An 18,401-nucleotide genomic window follows, 5' to 3' on the forward strand; every position below is an offset into this window, starting at 1 on the left:
TCCATGGCATTGATTGACATGCTACACGCTTGTTTTCGTCATGTAAAAGCGACAGTAACTCTGCGCGTGAGTTAGTTTGCTACTAGTTAAGACACGACATAGGGGTCTGTGGTGTAACCGGATTTAGTAAAAGGATAGTTTAAAACTTAAATTAAAAAGAAAGTTACCCCTCCAACAGAGAACTTCCCGCTGCAGACACCGCTAGAAAGTTAGTTAGCCAGAGCCAGAGCTAGACTAGACCTGTTCAGAGCACACACAGCTACACACTGAAACAGAATTAACTAACGTTAATTCCCTCAGAATCAGAGAGACACAGAACACACACTGCAGAGTCACTGCGACACACAACAGCAGTCTTACTACATATACTCACTAAACAGAAAGAAACAACAACAACAGCAGCAGCAGACTCACCACCACCGAGCTTTCTTCATCAGCGGGTCAACACACACACACACACACACACACCTGCACAGCGAGGAGCTTCATATACTACATTTACATAGTGCACTACGATCACTATAACCTATAGCGCTCAGAAGAGCTCCTCTCTCCCTCTCTGTATGTAAACGGTGGTTGTGATAAGAGATCAGAGCAGCATGATTACACTTCTCCACCCTGTAATTTTCCCAAATTGCCGTGTTTTGCCTGAGAGCCAAAAAAAGCCTCCAAATCTTCTTCCTAGTCAGCAAACACACACGCACGCGCGCTCGCTCTCAACCACACACCTCTGTCTCACCTGGAGGAGTGAGGAGTGTACCTGGTGTGTGTGTTTGGAGCAGCTGTCAGTGGAACTCTGTGGAGGTAGATCATTCTGTAACACGGTGAGCTAATATTTCTCCTCACTGACCGCTTCTCTCCCTCCAGTCTCCAGCCTGAGTCATCCGGGTCACTCCAACCCACACTGTGCTCCACACACAGGACCTGTCCAGACTCGCCCAGGTGAAAACCTAATTCTACAGATATGCTGAAAAACCAAACCCTTCAAATACCAAAACATATTCACAGACATACACCAGTTAATCACCCCCTCTACACTCTACAAAATAATTTAATAAGATAATTAATCGCTTTATTAAACAGAGGGAAGATTTATTAAATTAAGGAAACAACATATTATATTAACAGAATGATTTATTAAACTGAGTTTAGCTTTATTAAATTAAAGAGACAACATATTATATTAACATAATGATTTATTAAACTAAAATCCACTTTTTCTTTGTGAAATACAATAGGTCTCTCCGAGTTGTATATGCATGCTGCACATAAAACTCTTCTTTAAACTCCATTGTCTGCTAGTAAAAGAAAATGTTCAGAAAATAATATTCAGTCTATTAGAAAAAGCACTGTGTCTACGTCAACCTGTGACTTAGGTTATTATTCATGGCCTCACCCGCCTTGACTCGCGACCGCCCACAGGAAGAGCTGAAGCCAAGCAGGGATGCCATTTTGTCAGACAGAAGCTAACAGCATCAGGAACAACATGGTAGTTCCTGTGTTATTTGTAAAAATAACACATCAGTGTTATATGATTTGCCCAGTAATTCAGAGCTAAGGAACGAATGGTCTATGAAACACCATCAGCGAAGTACAATTAAGATAGGTAGGTATATGTTTTAAACAGTTCTGTTTACACAACAATCCGCCTCAAGGTTTTGTTCCAACTGCCTGGGCTCTGCTGTGGCTCAGCCAACAAAACCCCAGGGTGGATTTTTACTTTCTGGACCTGGACTACCCAACTCTTTGTGTAAGTAACTAAGTTTACATAGGATCTCCGGTGGATTTCGTGTTTTATAGAGACTATAAGACTAGGTCAGTGACTGAACTGCACTTAGCAGGGCATTACCCGTGTTGTAAAGTAACATATGACATTGTAAAGGCAGTTAATATTGTACAAATGTGTTATTAAAAACATTTCCAACTGGACCCTCCACCAGACTAAAGCAGCATACCGGATCACACACACAAAAAAAGTTCTAATATATTTCTGAAGAACAGAACCCACTTTTTCCAAATATTATTAAATATACTTTTGTGCTCATTCTCTCCTCACTTCAACTTACTCTTAATCTTAATTTATGTCTAATGTGCTGAATAACAAATTGTAGAATACAACACACAACTATCTTGTGCTTTGCAGCTCCTTCCCCTTAAGAACACAATAGACAAATATTCATTAAAAAGCACTCATAATATCCAGACAAACCTTTTTGTTAATTATTTTAATTGTATGTAGGTCAAAATCCAGAAAGAATATATGTATAAACAATACCAGGGCAACAACAATACTTACAAAGTGAGCTAATCAAACGTTTTGAATGTGGAAAATCAGCCTTGTTTTAAACGTCATCCTGTCATCATCCCAGTTGTGTTTTCTGATTGTGGGCTGGAGAAGGGACTGTGGCTTATGATGTTGACAGTCTGTGACACCATCTGGGGACCACTCAGGAATGATGTGAGGTGGGTTGGACGGAGGATTGCGAACAGGAAAGAGTTTTTTTTAAACATGGTTTGCTAAGGAAATCTCTGTTTAGAGATGTCTGAGCTCATATAAACCGTTATAGTGTGAGGGTGTTTGAGTGTATTCTAATGCACTGAAAAAAACTATGTAGTTATTTGATTCAAATGTGTACATACATTTCACATTAATAAAATATCTTACATCAAGACAGAACAGTGGCGATGTGATATATTTTATTTTTGTGGAACTTCTGTATACATTTGAGTGGCATTTTTTTTCAGCAAACAATCCCACAAGCTATGTGACCTGAAAATCTCAATGCACAGGCCTCAAGATGCCAATACGCACTGTATTTTACAGGTCAGTTGTATTAGTGTAAAGACAGGAATGAGAAGTCAGAGTTGCCTGAGGTTATTATGATAACGACACAATGTGAGACAAGGAATCCTCGCAAAGCTCTAAGTCTGATCACTGGCCGCAGAGATGCTTGGGAGGGTAGTGAGAGGAAGGTCACTCTGAGCTGTTTTAGTGCTATTCAGGTTGGGGAGCTTGTAAGGAGAAGTGTTATGGAGGGACACAGTTATGTTACAGTGGAAAATTCTTTCTCTCTTTTCATTCTAACAGCAGGGAGGACTCTCTGTACAGTACTCTGGGTAACCTGATCCAGCACAAGAGGGAACGACTGGGTGAAGCTATTCCGGATCAGGGCAGAGCCTAAGGGATGTAAGGGTCAAAAGGTCATCTGGGGCTCAGCGGGGTGCCTGCGTCTGTGTAACCTCTGGCCCACGGCTGGCCAGACGGCTAAGGATGCTCCGCTCTGACATCTGCAGGCGCACAGCGACCGGTGGTATCCGGGCGATGGTGGCTGGGAGGCGGGTGACGTCAGCCTTCATGTCACTGAGCAGCTCCTCCAGTTGCTTAAGAACTAAGAAAAATGAAGAGAGAGTTCAATTTATGACAAAATAAAAGTATCTAAGCATCCCTGATAGATCTCTAATGAGCATCTTCAGAGACTGTGTATCTCTGTGTCTATTTAAAACGTTAAGGGCGTTTTCACACATTAAAAGACCAGACCAAAGTCCGTTTTGTTACACTGTATACATGTATACACTGCAGTTTAAAGAGCACAGGAAATAACTTATGTCCTGTCCTCATCAACCAATGTGGGCTGCACCTCTCTATAAACAAGCACTGATTGATTCGTAGAATGTTGCCAGTTTGACGAGTTGCCTTTCCAGATGTTATGCTGAATTCTGCCTGCCAAAATTCGACCTCTCTTTTAATGCATGTTTCTGTTTATAATTAAGCAATAATACAAGGGAGGGACTGCTGGCACTGCTGTGCAGCCGTCGCAGACCTGTAGATGTGCCAGCAGTGCCAATATTACATGTTAATCGCACCATCCCAAAGTTCCATCATTGCTGTTTATTAAAATATTTTGAGTTAAAGAGGATGAGAGAAAATACAATCTGTTTGGTTATAAACACGCGCTGCACTGTTGCTAGGTTAGCGTGGTGGCCTCTATTTTCGGCCATTTCAGTCAAAATTGTGGAAATCTAAGCTTATTGTAAATAAATATAAAAGCTTTACTCGCCTAAATAAATGTTTTTTTAGAAGAGAAATCTGTGTAGATTTAAGTCCAGTGCTCGTTTGACTTAAGAATTAAAGTTTTGTTTACTTCGACGCCCCCCAGCGGCGAGACCTGCGGAATTACATGGGGACCCCTATTTTTCGCTACCTTAAATTTCACTTAAAATACCCTATATTAACTAATATGATATCAACTCCTATCCTGATATTGATGGCTGATAATGTTTGTTAAAATACATATATTTTTTTGAATTGCTAAGTTTGTTTATTTGTGTGAACCGTGTCTTTGCCTGCACCGCCTATTGGAGAGATGGCGTTTATGCACTGTGCCTGAAGGATACACTGCAAAAAAATCCATTGGCAAAAACTAGATAAAATCTATTTAAATGGAGACATAAATGCTTAAATTAAATCTGCCAATGATGTAAGCAATTTTTTTTATAATGTTTTCTTAAAATAAGCAATGACAAAGCCTCAAAATGAGTGAAGTAAGACTTAAATCAAGCAAAATAAATATTTTCTAGCTTAAATGTCTACACTTGTATCAGAATAACTTGACTGGTGAATTTTAGTGTTAATTTTGAGTTAAAAATACTTAAAATAAGGTGAAAATTCTAAGTAAGACTGTATAAGATAATTATTTCTAAAACATGTAAAACAATCTTTTTTTTCTATTTACAATGCTTAGTAAGACTAAAAATCTCAGCCAATCACATTGCAGAGTCTGAACTAACTTTGGCATAATAAGGCTTAATGTACAGTTACGTTAGTTACAAGAGTCTTAAGCGTAAAAAATCTAGTTATTTAAGTTATTTAATGGAATTTGTTTAAGTACCTGCATCGCTGTGTGAAAAGCTGCAATTGGTGTGCCATGTGTTTCTAGTCTAGCACACAGGCACAATATTGATGTACCTTTGTGCAGTACAGCGTTAGCAGGTTTATTTCCAGACATGGACTCCTTGCTGAGGTGCTGGTGGGACTCAGCCAGACACTCCACCTCACTGAAGCGAGTGTTGAGGGCCATAGAAGGGTGGGATGGGTCTTCCGTCATGTTAAGATATGCCGCTCTACGCAGCTGCTCTTCTATCACCAGCGCCTGCTCCAACAGCTGGGGGAAAACAAAATCTCTGTAGTACCAGCAGCGTACATGAATGTGTTCAAGTGAGTGAGTGAGACAGTGAGTGTTATGTACCTTAAACCTGCGAGCGAGAAACTTGTTTTTGATCTCAAGGAAGTTTCCACGGCTCATCTCTCCTTTGAAGGGCTGGTTGAGGATGGCATAGCGCGGGTCATTCTGAACATCCTGCCACCGAGCATAGCCATGTCTAAGAGCACGCAGAGTCAAAGATCATAACAGCAGTGGCATATACTGCAGTGAGAGTACTGAGACAGAGCAGAAGAGCACAGGCAAGAGTGTCAGAGCTGTGAATAACACAGTCCCCACCCCAGCCACACTGATCTTTATCTAAGGCCTCTCTCTGTCGTTAAGAAGATAAATATATATTCTGATTCAAATGAAACTGGTCCCACCAACTTGAAATGAGAATGTAACTGGCTGACTGCTCCGTTAGTTTCTATTTACCACTGTGCACGAAATAAATAGCATTGTCTGTATCACTTAAATTTTTTATTTAATACCATTAGTAGACTGGACAGTTTGTCATTCTTGGGTGACATACAGGTTAGTTACGTGATTAACAGTATTATTAAATAAGCCATAAATTGTGCTGGTCAAAACATTAGTATTAGCAGGGCCTGCCTCAGGTTTACAAAAAAACTACTGTTCACTTCTTCACTTCCTGTGTGCTTCTATCTACGTAATTATAATAAACTAAAATTAGGCCAGTTCCAGTAAATCATTAGTTCCCACTAGCAGACTTCACAAATATTCCTCACATTTATTTTGTCAATAAATATAGTTTGTATTTAATTAAATGTTTTTGCTTCCTAAATATGCAATATATAAGTTCTTGTGTGCTTTTGGTACTTTTTTGGCATATTAATTCATATATTTTCCTATCAAAGTGCAAAAGATACTCCTGAAGGATTTATAACCTACTCCAGTCACTTAAATTACTAATGGTATAAGAGCAATGTAATCACTGCACTACTAAAACTACTGAAGCTATCTTTGGTCTTTGCACACTGTGGCTCCTGTGAACTTTGTGGCTTCTTTTGCAAACTGCCACATCCATGCTTTGTGCACTGCACTGCAGTGTGCTTGGAGCTCAAACTCACCATTAGTTCAAAATCACACAGAACCAGCACAACCAGAATTCAAACAATGAAATGAAATTAATCTTGTCTTCTCAAAATAAATCTTGAAATAACCTTCCTATTTTTGTTTCCACAATCAAGACAATATGTAATGCCACCATTAAACGTGATGTCCTGTGTTGCTCCATACTGCCAAAAATAGAATGATTAAAAACTTTTGTTCTCTCACTGTGGGAAAAAGGAATTAGGTAACCTCTAACCACGACCTAAATCTAAACCTTGGTGTGAAACTCTCAAACTGACGTGTTGGAGAAAGGATACTGTATGATGCCAGCCAGAAGCCAGTAGTCATGGCGACGGTGCCAGATCTCATAGGTCTTCTTGGTGACTGTGGCGGCTCTCTCCTCGTTCTGCCAGAGGGAGTGTAGTTCTGCACACAAGAAGCATTATTAACTGAGGGGGTGGAATCATTTCAATTCATTACAAAAAAAGCAAACAATGACTTGCTTCAAATTTCACATAAACAATCTGTGTCTATTAAAAGGGCACAACCAAAAGAGTTGGTTGCTCTAGAACAGCCTAAAACCATGACTAATGTCAGTTATGAAAGGGTGGTAGGGGGACCCCCAGCACTAAAATGAGAGCAGTGGAAGACTAAAGTGTTTTGGACGATTTCAACTTCTATGTCGACTCAAAGCAAAGTCTATGTTGTAGGCAGACTGTTTAGTAGATTCTGAGTTGACTCAGTGTAGAAGTTGTGAGCTTTTATATTTGTATTTATGAACTCTCAAAACTTTATGAATATGAACTTGTTTTATTTGCATTATTTGAGGTCTGAAAGCTCTACTATCATTTTTGTTATTTCAGCCATTTCTCAATTTCTGCAAATAAATGCTCTAAATGACTATTTTTATTTGGAATTTGGGAGAAATGTTGTCCTAGTTTATAGCAAAAAAACAACAATGTTCATTTTACTCAAACATATACCTATAAGTAGCAAAATCAGAGAAACTGATTCAGAAACTGAAGTGGTCTCTTAATTTTTTCCAAAGCTGTATATGCACCTTCCCAAAAATGTAAGCTTAGGCTAAGCATAAGCTATGGCATAGACTTGGTGCAGAAACATAAATTAGCCTCTAGAGCCTTATTTAATAGCTTTAAATGGCGTTCATGATCCAGAACTATCAGACTGTCCAACTTTAATACCTGACCTTACCAATACTTTTGAGGCTGAATGCAATCAAATCCTCAAAGCAATGTTTCCATATCTGGAACAGATACATGAGGATTAACTCTCTATTATACCCTTTACCCTAGAGGAAATATTGGAGGATCAGGTGTCTACAAGCACTTGGACACAGGTCTTACCTATTTCTTTAATTCCGGGAGATTTCTGGTTAGTTTTCAGTGTCACTAGCTTTCCTCAAGCTGAACTGATGACTTTATTACTGATCTATGGTAGTACACCACTCAAGCAAACACACACATACACACACAGAGAAATACTGCGTACCAGTGAAGCCTCCATCAGCGATGTTAAACATGAACCTTTGCTTGACTGCTTTCTTCTTCTCCTCATTGTCTGCTCCTCCATCTTCACCGTTCTGCAGCTTGGTGGACTCCTCTGCTTTCACATCATCCTTACCCTCCTTCAGCTCTGCAGGAAGGGGCAGAAAGAGAGAGGGGCAAGAAACTTGCCAGTTACTAAGGGAGTGTGGTATGTACCACTAATGTGCAAGACTGCTGTAATTCTGATAAAAGAGTGTGTGTTTGAGAGGATGCCTTTGTGAGTAAGGTGTGTGTTTCGTGGTGTGTACCTTTCTTCTCGTCTGTAGCTGGACTACTGCCTGTTTTCTGCTGCTCAGTCTTCTCCTCTTTGGGCTCCTCTGTTGGTCAGACAGAGATTAGTAAACAGTATATATTTGATAGCCTGCTGTGTGAGATTCCATTTTTAAAGGGCTTTTCTGTGTGTTTCTGTGTGACTTGAACAGTATCTCAACAATCCTGCATACCTCTGGGTTTGGAAAGGTCCTCGGAACGTTCGTCTTTGGCCTCAGAAGAGGCATTTTCTTTTGGAGAGTTTGAAGTTTTTTCCTCTTTCTCCCCCTCCTTTTCTTTCTCCCCTTTTCCTCCTGAATCCCAGCTCCCTTCATCCTTCTCTAATAAAGATGCACTAACATCTCCTTCGATCTCCTTTCTTGTTGCCTTCTGCTCTGGAGTGGGGGAATTCTCACCATCATCAGGAATTTCAATGATCTGAGCAAAAGAAAAAGAGCGGGAAAATAACAGAGAGATGTAAACAGGCAGAAAATAAAGTAAGAATAGGTGGAAAGAAATAGTTGGAGTAGCCTTATTGCTTATTCTGTACTCTGGAAGGCTAGTCTAGGCTATCTTATTACACATGCATTACCACTTACTCCTGTATGTGTAGCTTACTGAATATTACTGAAGAATAGATCAAATACATTTTATTCTAAAGTACCTCATCATCTTGTGTGGTGGAGCTTTTCTTCTCCTTCTCACCATCTCCCTCCATCCTGTCCTCCATTTCCTTCTCTGACTCTTCTCCTTTGGAAAGATCATCTGTGTGGGGTAGACATACTTTAATCAAGGGCAGAAAAAAAAAAATCTTATACCAGTTGTTGTACCACAAAGAAGCCAGCAGGTGGCCCTTTTGAGCACACTTTTGGTGCATTAGATAAACTGTGAGAGTTATTTTTTGTCTGTGTGTACCTGGTACCGTTGTTGCTCTGTTAACTGGTGAAGATGTGCTAGGGCTCTGAGTGTATAGATGGCTGGTGCAGGCTGTCACTGCCCCAGGCTGATGTAGTACTGTCAGGAGTAGGAGTGGCAAAAAATAAAACCTAAATGCATTTTTAAGTTGATTTCAGGGCATTTTTAATCGATTCAGAATCGCCAAGACTAGGAATCACGATTCTTTAAAGAATCTATTTTTTCAGCACCCCTACTGTGCAGGTGTTTTGGAGCAAATTAATATGGTGCACAGGTTTTGGGCTCTACGTGTGTTCCTGGTAAAATTGTTTTGGGTTATGTACGTGTACCAGCTGTTTTAAAACCTAGTGCAGGTGTTTCGAGGTGCCTATGTTTACCTGGTGCAGGCGTGTTGGGCTGTGTGTCTGCAGGCGTTCCACTAGAAGGCGTTTTGGGGTCTTCTCCGGCAGCAGCAGCTGCAGCTCTCTTGCTCTCCTCCAGTTCTTTCATCCATGGCATCGACCACTGGCCATTCACATGCTCAAACTCCTGCACCTGCACACAGGACAGCCAATAGCAGATCAGCACTTATGCCCAGTAACCAATTAAAAACACACTACTGCTGAGCAATCACAGGATTTAACCTTAGCCTCTGCGGTCAGGCCGGACATGATGCTAATAAACATCACTGAATTCCATGAATTCCAGTACTGATATTAAAACATACATGAACATCAAATCATAGATATTCATATTTTTTGTACATTTGAATTGCAGTGAATTAAAATGTGTTTACTATAAACATACTTAAAATACTTTACTTATAAGCATATTAACATATTATAAACATATTACAAAAGTATTTATTAAAAACATAAACTTTCAATCTAATTATTATAAAAAAAACTCCAACACAACTAATTACATTACCTCCTATGACCCAAACTCTTGCATGGCATGCATTTTTTATCTCTCTTTGATATTTGGGCTAATTGGCATCTGATTAGTGTAAAAACTAAAAATTATCTTTTTACATTACGTAGTTTTGGGAAAAATTATGTTCACATATTAGGACTTTAGTTAGTTTAGATATTTTGATAGAACACAAAGAAGTCGCAATTAATAATGATGTGCAAACAATTTTGCCCTTTTGAGCAATATGGCTCATTTGAAGTGCTGCTTCAACATGAAGACATAAAGAAAAAAACATACACATTTACTGTATTTACTGTTCATATACATATCTGAACAAAATGGAAAGTGTAATGTGATCAACTCTTCTGCCACCACTAGGTGACAGTATAAAATGTGATGTCCACACATGTGGATGCCAGGTCCTTGGCGGTTAAGCAAATTTTTATTTAAATTCTGATCATATTTACAGCTAAATAAAGACATATATGCGTGGTCTAGGCTCTTTCATAAAATACCATCTGGCATATGTGACTGTCCTATATATTTCCTATATATAATATAGAATTTTTAGGTGAAGAAAAATTGGCCTACGGTCTAGGACTAATTAAAAAAATTGACGACTACTAAAATGGAAATTTATAGCAGCCCTAATTTTAGTACCACACACACCTTCTTTCGAATAAGTGACATCACACCAATGCGTGTGAGGACATGTTGCCTAGACAACCCCTCACGAGGAACTCCATCTGCAAAGGTCTCCGCACCATCAGCTCCAGGCTCACACAAGTGACGCATGAACAGAGAAACATAAGCTCTGAAAGAAAGAAAGTGTCGAGACCGTGTCAAAAAAATATGAGACAAAACAGAGAGGTTGTAAGAATAAAGTGTATAATACTGCATCACTTAAAACATTTAAAAACAAGGGAGTATACAAACTACTTATTTTAATATATTTTCACTCTGTTCTTTTACACCTCTAAAAATGAACCCAGACTTACTTAAACTCTTTCTCAGATTTGCCTCTCAGGTCTCTGACCAGCCACTGTGTGGTGAAGGCATCCTGAGGAGGCATCCCATAACGCATCACTGCATTCAGGAAGGCCTTCCTCTGACGAGCATTGAAACCCAATACCTAGAGAGAGAGAGAGAGCCAGTGTGAGTGTAAAAGAGAGAGAGATGATTGCTCTAGAATGCATGCCATAGAGTGACTAATAAACAGATTTCGATTCAAAGCTGACCTCAATGTTGCCTCCCACTCTGGCCAGTAGAGGAGGCAGGGGCTTATCTTTATCATTCCTCAAGCCCTTCCGGCTCGGCCTGCGATTATTAGCTGTGTGAGAGACATAAAAGGACAACAGCAGTCAGAATACTCATACATACACCCAGGCACACACACACAAGCATGCACACACCACAACACATCTCTACATATGCATTTACCTTCTGAGCGTTCATCAAAGTCCTCATCTCCTTCCTCTGAGGCAACAGAGTAATCTGACTGGTTATCAGACTGGTCATCCTGCCAATCTGAGGAGAAAAATAGAGAGCAAATACAATGTTAAGCAGTTCAGACCCCATATAGCAAAATTTAAATTGTTGATAGGGAGAAGAATAATCACATTTATACACAGCATCCATACAATTCTCTAAAAATTACACTCTTACAAATAATGGTGCTTCAAATGGACGCCACAGAAGAACTACTTTTGCTTCTTTAAAAAAGCAACGGGTCTCATTCTCTAATACCTTCTCAAGATTTTTTTTTTAACTCTTTATATTGATGGTAGCTACATGAGGGCTTTATAACACGCAAGCAGTGATTAATAAATATCGAAGCAATACTTCAATATTTCTAAACAGCTTATGCCAGTACTTCAGTCACAACATGACATAAGTGATTTAAAAGGAGAAAAATGCATGTATCCTATATAAATAAAATTATTATTATTATTATTATTATCCTGCTTTTATATTTAAAGTGTATTAAAAATACATGTATTATATTTAGCTATTCCGTCACACTTTACAATAAGGGTCACAGATAACAGTACTTACAACAGTAATAAACATTGTTATTTGGTTAGGAAATTAAATACTAATTTTTAATTGACACTAGTTCAGACATTATCGAAGATTACAAAATGTAAGAATGTTCTAAATAATTATAAATGAAGACATTTACATTTTTTATGATTATTAATGTCCTAACTAGTGTTAATTAATAATTAGTTGATATAAGTAATGTTAACTACCTTATGTACCCTTATTGTAAAGTGTTTTTTATTTTAAAAACACTTTTTTTTAATTTTACAATATGCATTGTACAGTGGTTATGAAAGTTGTAAAGTGTTACTGAATTGTCTCACATAAAGAAAAGTTGGTACCACTTTTAAATAAGGCTCCTTTATTAAGGGTTTATAATTGGTGTATAAATGAGTCTATAAAAGTTGCATATATAATAAGCAAAAAAAAAATGGAAAGGGAAACAGTGGCCTGTCTTTTGCCAAATAGTGATTCCACATTCAGTTATTCTTTAAATCTCTGTATTTTCCATCAGTTAACAACTTTATTAATTTAACTGCCCAGATTTGTCCAGCAATCATAATGTGGTGTATACTAACTTATTACATAAGTTTAATTATGTTAAACTGATTTTCTATATTATTTTATTAGATATGTTAATGCTGACTAATGGAAAAGTTGAGTTAGATAAGCATCCCAGCCACTGTTGCCTGTTGCCCTTTCTATTGATGTGTTGTAACTGCTACTTTATAATTTTACAACCTAGTTAATAACCATTATTACACTCCTTTATAAACCCTTTATAAATGATCCTTGTTTAAAATGGTACTAAAAAGTGCAATTTTGGTTTAATGCATATTGCACATTTTCTGTTAGAACAATAAACCTAATTTCAATCCTGAAATATTACTGTGTCCATCAGTTATTAGATATATCAAACTGAAATGGCTGTTGCAAACACCCACATATTTACAACTAAAAAGATTAAGATTAATAGGGGTGCCCAAACTTTTTCATATGACTGTTGTGTTTGTTAGATTCATAAAATTTAGATTTGTTCACATTTATACTCGTATAATGATGGATCCTATTGTCCTCGTAAGTTGAACAAATCCCAGATAAGAAATCATTGTGAATTTCAGAAATTTCAGTGAATGGACGCTTGTGCATTTAAATAGACATCATATTTCAGCACAAGACTAGTTCTGTTTTTTCTCTTTTGTTTAATAGATAAAGATAACCTGCCTCAAGCTTCTGTAATGGGTCTAAAAAGTTCAAACCATCTAGAAAAGTGATATTACACTGCAAAAGACCAAGAATGTAGTTTAGTTAACCCAGACCAAGATCACCTCTTATGGTCAGATCAAATATTGGCCTTTGGGTCCAGACTGTAGTTTGTGGCACCTGAACCAAAATCTGCTATTATGGTTCAGCCCTAATTGAAAAGTCTGAAAATCCACACTAAACGCAGTTTGTAAAAGCACCCCTAAAAGATTCTTCACAATCCTACATATCAATTACAAACACAGTTCTTTATGGAACCAAAACTGATTCCTCTATGGCTTCGCTCAAAAAAACCTTTGTGGTACCTTGATTTGTAAGAGTGCATGTTAGTTTTTTTTGTGAAGCAGGAGACAGTAGTCACATCTCCACAAACAAACACACACACAAGTGACTTCACAAAACTGTAGATTAGAATAATTATCTTGTTTTTTCAAGCATACACACAGACGCACATAGTAAGGAGGGAATAGTAATAAAAGAGTGTTAAAAGCTCATCCCGTACCCCGTCTACTACCTCGTTCCTCCTGCGAACAGTCGTTGTAGTTGACTGGTTTGCGTGGGCGTTTGCCTTTGCCCAAGTGACGCGCTAAATCCTCCTGCTGCTGCTCATAATGATGACGCAACAGTTTCTCCCAGTAATCAGGATCTACACTTTCCTCCTGCTTTATGATTTCCCTATCCACATCCTCCTCCTGACAGACAGCAAAAGAGGGAATGTGAGATAAACAGACATTTGACATACAAATCTGAAGTAATACATAAAAAATCTAGTTTATATAATTTACATCTACAATGCATTCAATAAGACAAGACATGTTTGGTGGTGGACTTTGGTCTTGTTTTTGGTGAGGTGTTTAATCAATACTCATGCAATCTGCATGGAGCAAAATGGTGATTTGGAAGCTTGTATTAACTCTTAGCAACACTGGCCAGATACAGCTCTGAAAAAAATAAGAGCCCACTTAAAAATGATGAGTTTCTTTGATTTTACCAAATTAAAAAACTCTGGAATATAGAGGTTATAGAGGAAGATGGACGCATGAACTTTTGCACCAGGAGTGGCATTAAGTTATCCAAAAGCAATGTGTAGGACTGATGGAGAAGAACATGCCAAGATGCATGAAAACTGTAAATAAAAACCAGGGTTATTCCACCAAATATTGATTTCTGAACTTTATAATTATGAACTTGTTTTCGAGGTATAGAGGTTTGAAAGCTCTGCATCTTTTTAGTTATTTCAGCCATTTCTCATATTCTGCAAATTAATGCTCTAAATGACAGTATTTTTATTTGGAATTTGGGAGAAATGTTGTCTGTAGTTTATAGAACAAATGTTAATTTTACTCAAACATATACCTATAAATAGCAAAATCAGAAGTGGTCTCTTAATTTTTTCCAGAGTTGTATGTGACAACATTTTTAATCAATTGAATCGAATGTTACAAGCCTATTTGCAACACTGTCATTTTCCTCCTGTCTCCAGTATGTGCTGTTAGCAAGCTAAAGAACTTGTAGCTGGTAAGCATATTGTCCTGTTACTATTTACTTTCCTGGATTTTGCTGTCCTAAGGTTTTATAGAAGAAAAAGTGAATGAAATTGAAAATGAATGAAGTGCAGCACATTTAAAATATAAATTGCTGTAATAAAAATAGGATAGTATTTCTTATGTTAAGTTATTAGGCTCTCCTTGCTAAGTAAAAACAAAACGTGCATTATTGAGGTCTTATATTGTCATGTGCTTATATTATTTGATTGACTAATTATTGCAACAGCTTTACCTGTGACCATCATGTTTAAATACTTTGCCATATTTGACTAAAGTTTAACCTACTGGGCCGAGTGTCTATTATGACTGTTATTTATCAGTTTGGCATTCTGGGACAAAAGCAAGCCTCAGACCCCAAACATGTCTTATGATCTAGTATAAACCGTGACGTACCTCCTCATCCTCGTCTTTCACAACATACTGGGCCACTTTAAAGGAGCTGAGATACTCATTCATGCTCTGAAGCTCAGTGTCCTCTGTGGCATCCTGGTTCCGGTCCAGTAGTCTGGATATTGCCTGGTCATCATAGTGAATCACACTGCTGTCCTCCTCCTTATTCTCACCTCCTAAAACAGAGGGGCACCTCAATCAACACAAATCAACAAGCTCAATTAAAGATGATGAGTAGAGGAGGTAGACAGATAGAGGCAGCATGGAAGAATATGCGGAGGAAAGACAGGCTTATGTCTTTTGAAAAGTTTTACAAACAGGCCTGCCACAAAATGTACATTATCGACTTATACAATAAATACACATGACCTCAACTGTTTTTGCCTACCTCAAAATCGAAAATAGTTTTTACTAGCATAATTGTATAAGAATGAATGTCACATATTGACCAATGTTTAGCAATGGCACCTCTATAGACTCAAAGCTGGTTGTTACAGGTCAAGGTGTGTTACTAAATTAGTTACCATAATTTTCGCACTATAAGGCTTACTTAAAATCCTTTAATTTCCACAAAAATGAGACAATATTAGTGTTTATCACAATTATTTGTGGAAGAAAATATTGTCCACAAAAAAAAATTATCATGACAGGCCTACGTACAAAGGATCTATTTTGCAGTGGGGCAATCAGTCATGCCTATGAACTATGAAGCCATGACACTGCACTAACCTTTTTCCTTTCCCTCACTGATCTCATCCTTAAACAGTTCTTCAGTACCAAACTTCAGGATGTCATCCAGCTCCTGTTTGGACATGGATCCAGCCTTAGAGCCCAGACCTGGACGCACTACCAGGTGGGTCAGCATCATCTTCTTCTTTGCCACCTACATAATCAATACATGGAAGATAGAGTTGTAATATAATGATAAACTGTAATCTGTAATCAGTTGTGTTTGGCATGTTTTGTTAAGTGGCACAGCAGCAAAGACCTGAGTGATTCTCTCCTCCACTGATGCTTTAGTGACAAAACGGTAGATCATCACCTTCCGGTTCTGACCGATACGATGGGCCCTGCTGAATGCCTGAGACAAAAGAAGAGACATTAAATAACTTTACACAATAATACAATAATATTAAACATGTGATGGTTCTGTGAGATTGAAAGCACTTAATGCACTATACATTTTGATAAAACATTTTGACTATTTTATTCCAAACATTAAGATTTTGAATTTGTTAGTGCCAAAAACACATTTGAACAGGATACTATCGTGTTGTCAAGTATTGCTAATATTTTACTGTTACTCACTTTGAATAAAATAATAATACTTGATTGTCAATTCCAACTGCATTCTGAAAGAGCTTGTGTATTTTTTATAATAATCTACACAATTAGATTACGCCACACAAAAAAACTATACACTGTTGAGAATTTGTCCATTTATCCATTTCTATTAAATGTTCACAGCTGTTCATAAAATTAAAAATAAATAAAAACATTATGCAAGTGTTCCAATAAATTGATTCTTGTGTAGTTAGTGGGAATACCTGGATGTCATTGTGTGGGTTCCAGTCTGAGTCATAGATAATGACAGTGTCTGCTGTTGCTAGATTGATGCCCAAACCTCCAGCTCTGGTGGAGAGGAGGAAGACAAACTGAGGGGCTCCAGGAGCTGCACAGCATGGAGGGAAAACACTCAAGATCAAAAACAATACTTAAAAATATTATATTACACAATACTCATATATATATAACTATCTGTTCTCTTGCTGAGTTTAACTCAAACATTCCCATCACAGTTATTCTTTTTCTGTTTGGTCTATTTATTGCATTTTATAAAAAAGAAAACAAACCTAGTTTAACCTATATGAACCATATGCCCAAAATCTGTACTTTTCATCATACATTTTACAGTTGTATAAATGCAGTGATTATGTAACCAAACATCAATTCATAGAATTGTATAATTTGACAATGATTTTTATTTACGTCAAGTGATCAAAATTGAATGCATAAATCTTGCCAAGGACATTTAGCATCACAATAACTGCTGCAGTGTGAGCGTTGTCATTGTTAGTCTTGGACATCATACAGTCTTCTGCACATAGTTTCTAGAGTAAGCTATTTGTCTTCATTAAAGGAGATTCTCACCGTTAAACCTGTCAATGGCTTCTTGTCTCATAACGCCGGTCACCCCACCATCAATCCTCTCATACTTGTAACCCTCATTCTCTAGAAAGTCTTCCAGCAGGTCCAGCATCTTTGTCATCTACAGGGGAAAGAGAAAATGAGAGAGAGAGGAAAAGAGTGAGAGACAGAAAGAGTTTGTGGGTTAGGTCACTTTAAGTCTGTGTGGATAGGTCTTGCTTTGGCTTGAACATATGCAGTTTTTAGCAACATTGCTCAAGATATGAAGTAAGTTAAGAAGCTAACGAAAAGGCTGCCACTTGCATTGATGAGGACACAAGTTCTCTCTCTCAGGGTTATTGGCCACTCCAGAACATTCTCCTTGTTGTCTTTAAAGCATTTCTGTGTATATTTCTGTGCATATTCCTGTGAATATTTAACTGTATGATTGGGGCAACTCGTCTTGCTGGAAGATACATCTTCTCTTATGTTTTAGTTCTCTTGCAGACTGAATCATATCCTCCAGCATGTCCTTATATTTGCTTATACTTTACAAAGCCATCCAGGACCTGCTGTAAAGAAACATCCCCACAGCATGATGCTGCCGTCACCACGCTGTACAGTGGGGATTGTGTGTTTATGATAAGGTTTAATGTTTGCTGTCTGCTAGAAAAATAATGAAGCCTTTTGATCTTTTGAGACCAAAGAACCTTCAAATAAATATCCAAATTATGCAAAGTGTTGAATATTTTTATAAGCACTGTGCTTAGCTAATCTTGTTACAAACTTTGTTAGACAAGAATGTCTGTCATTACTTCTCACTTAATATTTAATACCTTAAGTCAAGGTGTTGCTGAGTGCAAAATGTTTGTTTTGTCATTTATTTACTTTTATTTACTTTTTGTTACATTTTCTGTATGTTCTCTTTACTGATTCATTTAAAAGGTTTTCGAGAACAAGAAAATAATATACATAAAATAAATAAGTTAAAGCATCCTGGTGCTAAGTCAAAGTAACCCTATAAGTAGATGCCCTACATTTGTAACTCTAATGACCAAGTCTACTTAGTTATTCATATGACACAGCGATTTTAGGTCAATAAAAGTTATGGGTTGTGAAAATGGCACAAAATT

General features: G+C 37.7%; 2 protein-coding genes across 8 annotated transcripts in view; both read right to left on the reverse strand.

Annotated features, from left to right (window-relative positions):
* Positions 1 to 879, reverse strand: part of ptpn6 (protein tyrosine phosphatase non-receptor type 6) — a 50,079-nt gene extending 49,200 nt beyond the window's left edge. The window contains exon 1 of one of the 3 annotated variants that reach the window (XM_007256884.4): positions 740 to 879. The gene's annotated coding sequence lies outside the window, so the exon portion shown is untranslated. Of the gene's footprint in view, positions 1 to 414; positions 605 to 739 lie in introns of those variants that run through there. The other 2 variants (XM_022673815.2, XM_007256883.4) reach the window with 2 other exon arrangements.
* A 1,327-nt stretch (positions 880 to 2,206) lies between these two features.
* The window catches only part of chd4b (chromodomain helicase DNA binding protein 4b), a 32,932-nt gene continuing 16,737 nt past the window's right edge, over positions 2,207 to 18,401 (reverse strand). For 4 of the 5 annotated variants that reach the window (XM_022673813.2, XM_022673812.2, XM_022673811.2 and 1 more), the window contains exons 22-41: positions 17,293 to 17,410; positions 16,689 to 16,813; positions 16,130 to 16,222; positions 15,871 to 16,024; positions 15,145 to 15,317; positions 13,707 to 13,896; positions 11,339 to 11,425; positions 11,137 to 11,228; positions 10,897 to 11,030; positions 10,568 to 10,712; positions 9,382 to 9,538; positions 9,005 to 9,103; positions 8,754 to 8,854; positions 8,284 to 8,527; positions 8,089 to 8,157; positions 7,785 to 7,928; positions 6,593 to 6,701; positions 5,247 to 5,379; positions 4,967 to 5,162; positions 2,207 to 3,389 (exon numbers count right to left, since the gene is read on the reverse strand). In XM_022673813.2, coding sequence (XP_022529534.2) covers positions 3,214 to 3,389; positions 4,967 to 5,162; positions 5,247 to 5,379; positions 6,593 to 6,701; positions 7,785 to 7,928; positions 8,089 to 8,157; positions 8,284 to 8,527; positions 8,754 to 8,854; positions 9,005 to 9,103; positions 9,382 to 9,538; positions 10,568 to 10,712; positions 10,897 to 11,030; positions 11,137 to 11,228; positions 11,339 to 11,425; positions 13,707 to 13,896; positions 15,145 to 15,317; positions 15,871 to 16,024; positions 16,130 to 16,222; positions 16,689 to 16,813; positions 17,293 to 17,410 — 2,739 coding nt within the window. In that variant the 3' untranslated portion in view covers positions 2,207 to 3,213. The remainder of the gene's footprint in view (positions 3,390 to 4,966; positions 5,163 to 5,246; positions 5,380 to 6,592; positions 6,702 to 7,784; positions 7,929 to 8,088; positions 8,158 to 8,283; positions 8,528 to 8,753; positions 8,855 to 9,004; positions 9,104 to 9,381; positions 9,539 to 10,567; positions 10,713 to 10,896; positions 11,031 to 11,136; positions 11,229 to 11,338; positions 11,426 to 13,706; positions 13,897 to 15,144; positions 15,318 to 15,870; positions 16,025 to 16,129; positions 16,223 to 16,688; positions 16,814 to 17,292; positions 17,411 to 18,401) is intronic. The other variant, XM_007256879.4, reaches the window with a different exon arrangement.

Source organism: Astyanax mexicanus, chromosome 6 (assembly GCF_023375975.1).
Source record: "Astyanax mexicanus isolate ESR-SI-001 chromosome 6, AstMex3_surface, whole genome shotgun sequence".
Classification (NCBI taxonomy): Eukaryota; Metazoa; Chordata; class Actinopteri; order Characiformes; family Acestrorhamphidae; genus Astyanax; species Astyanax mexicanus.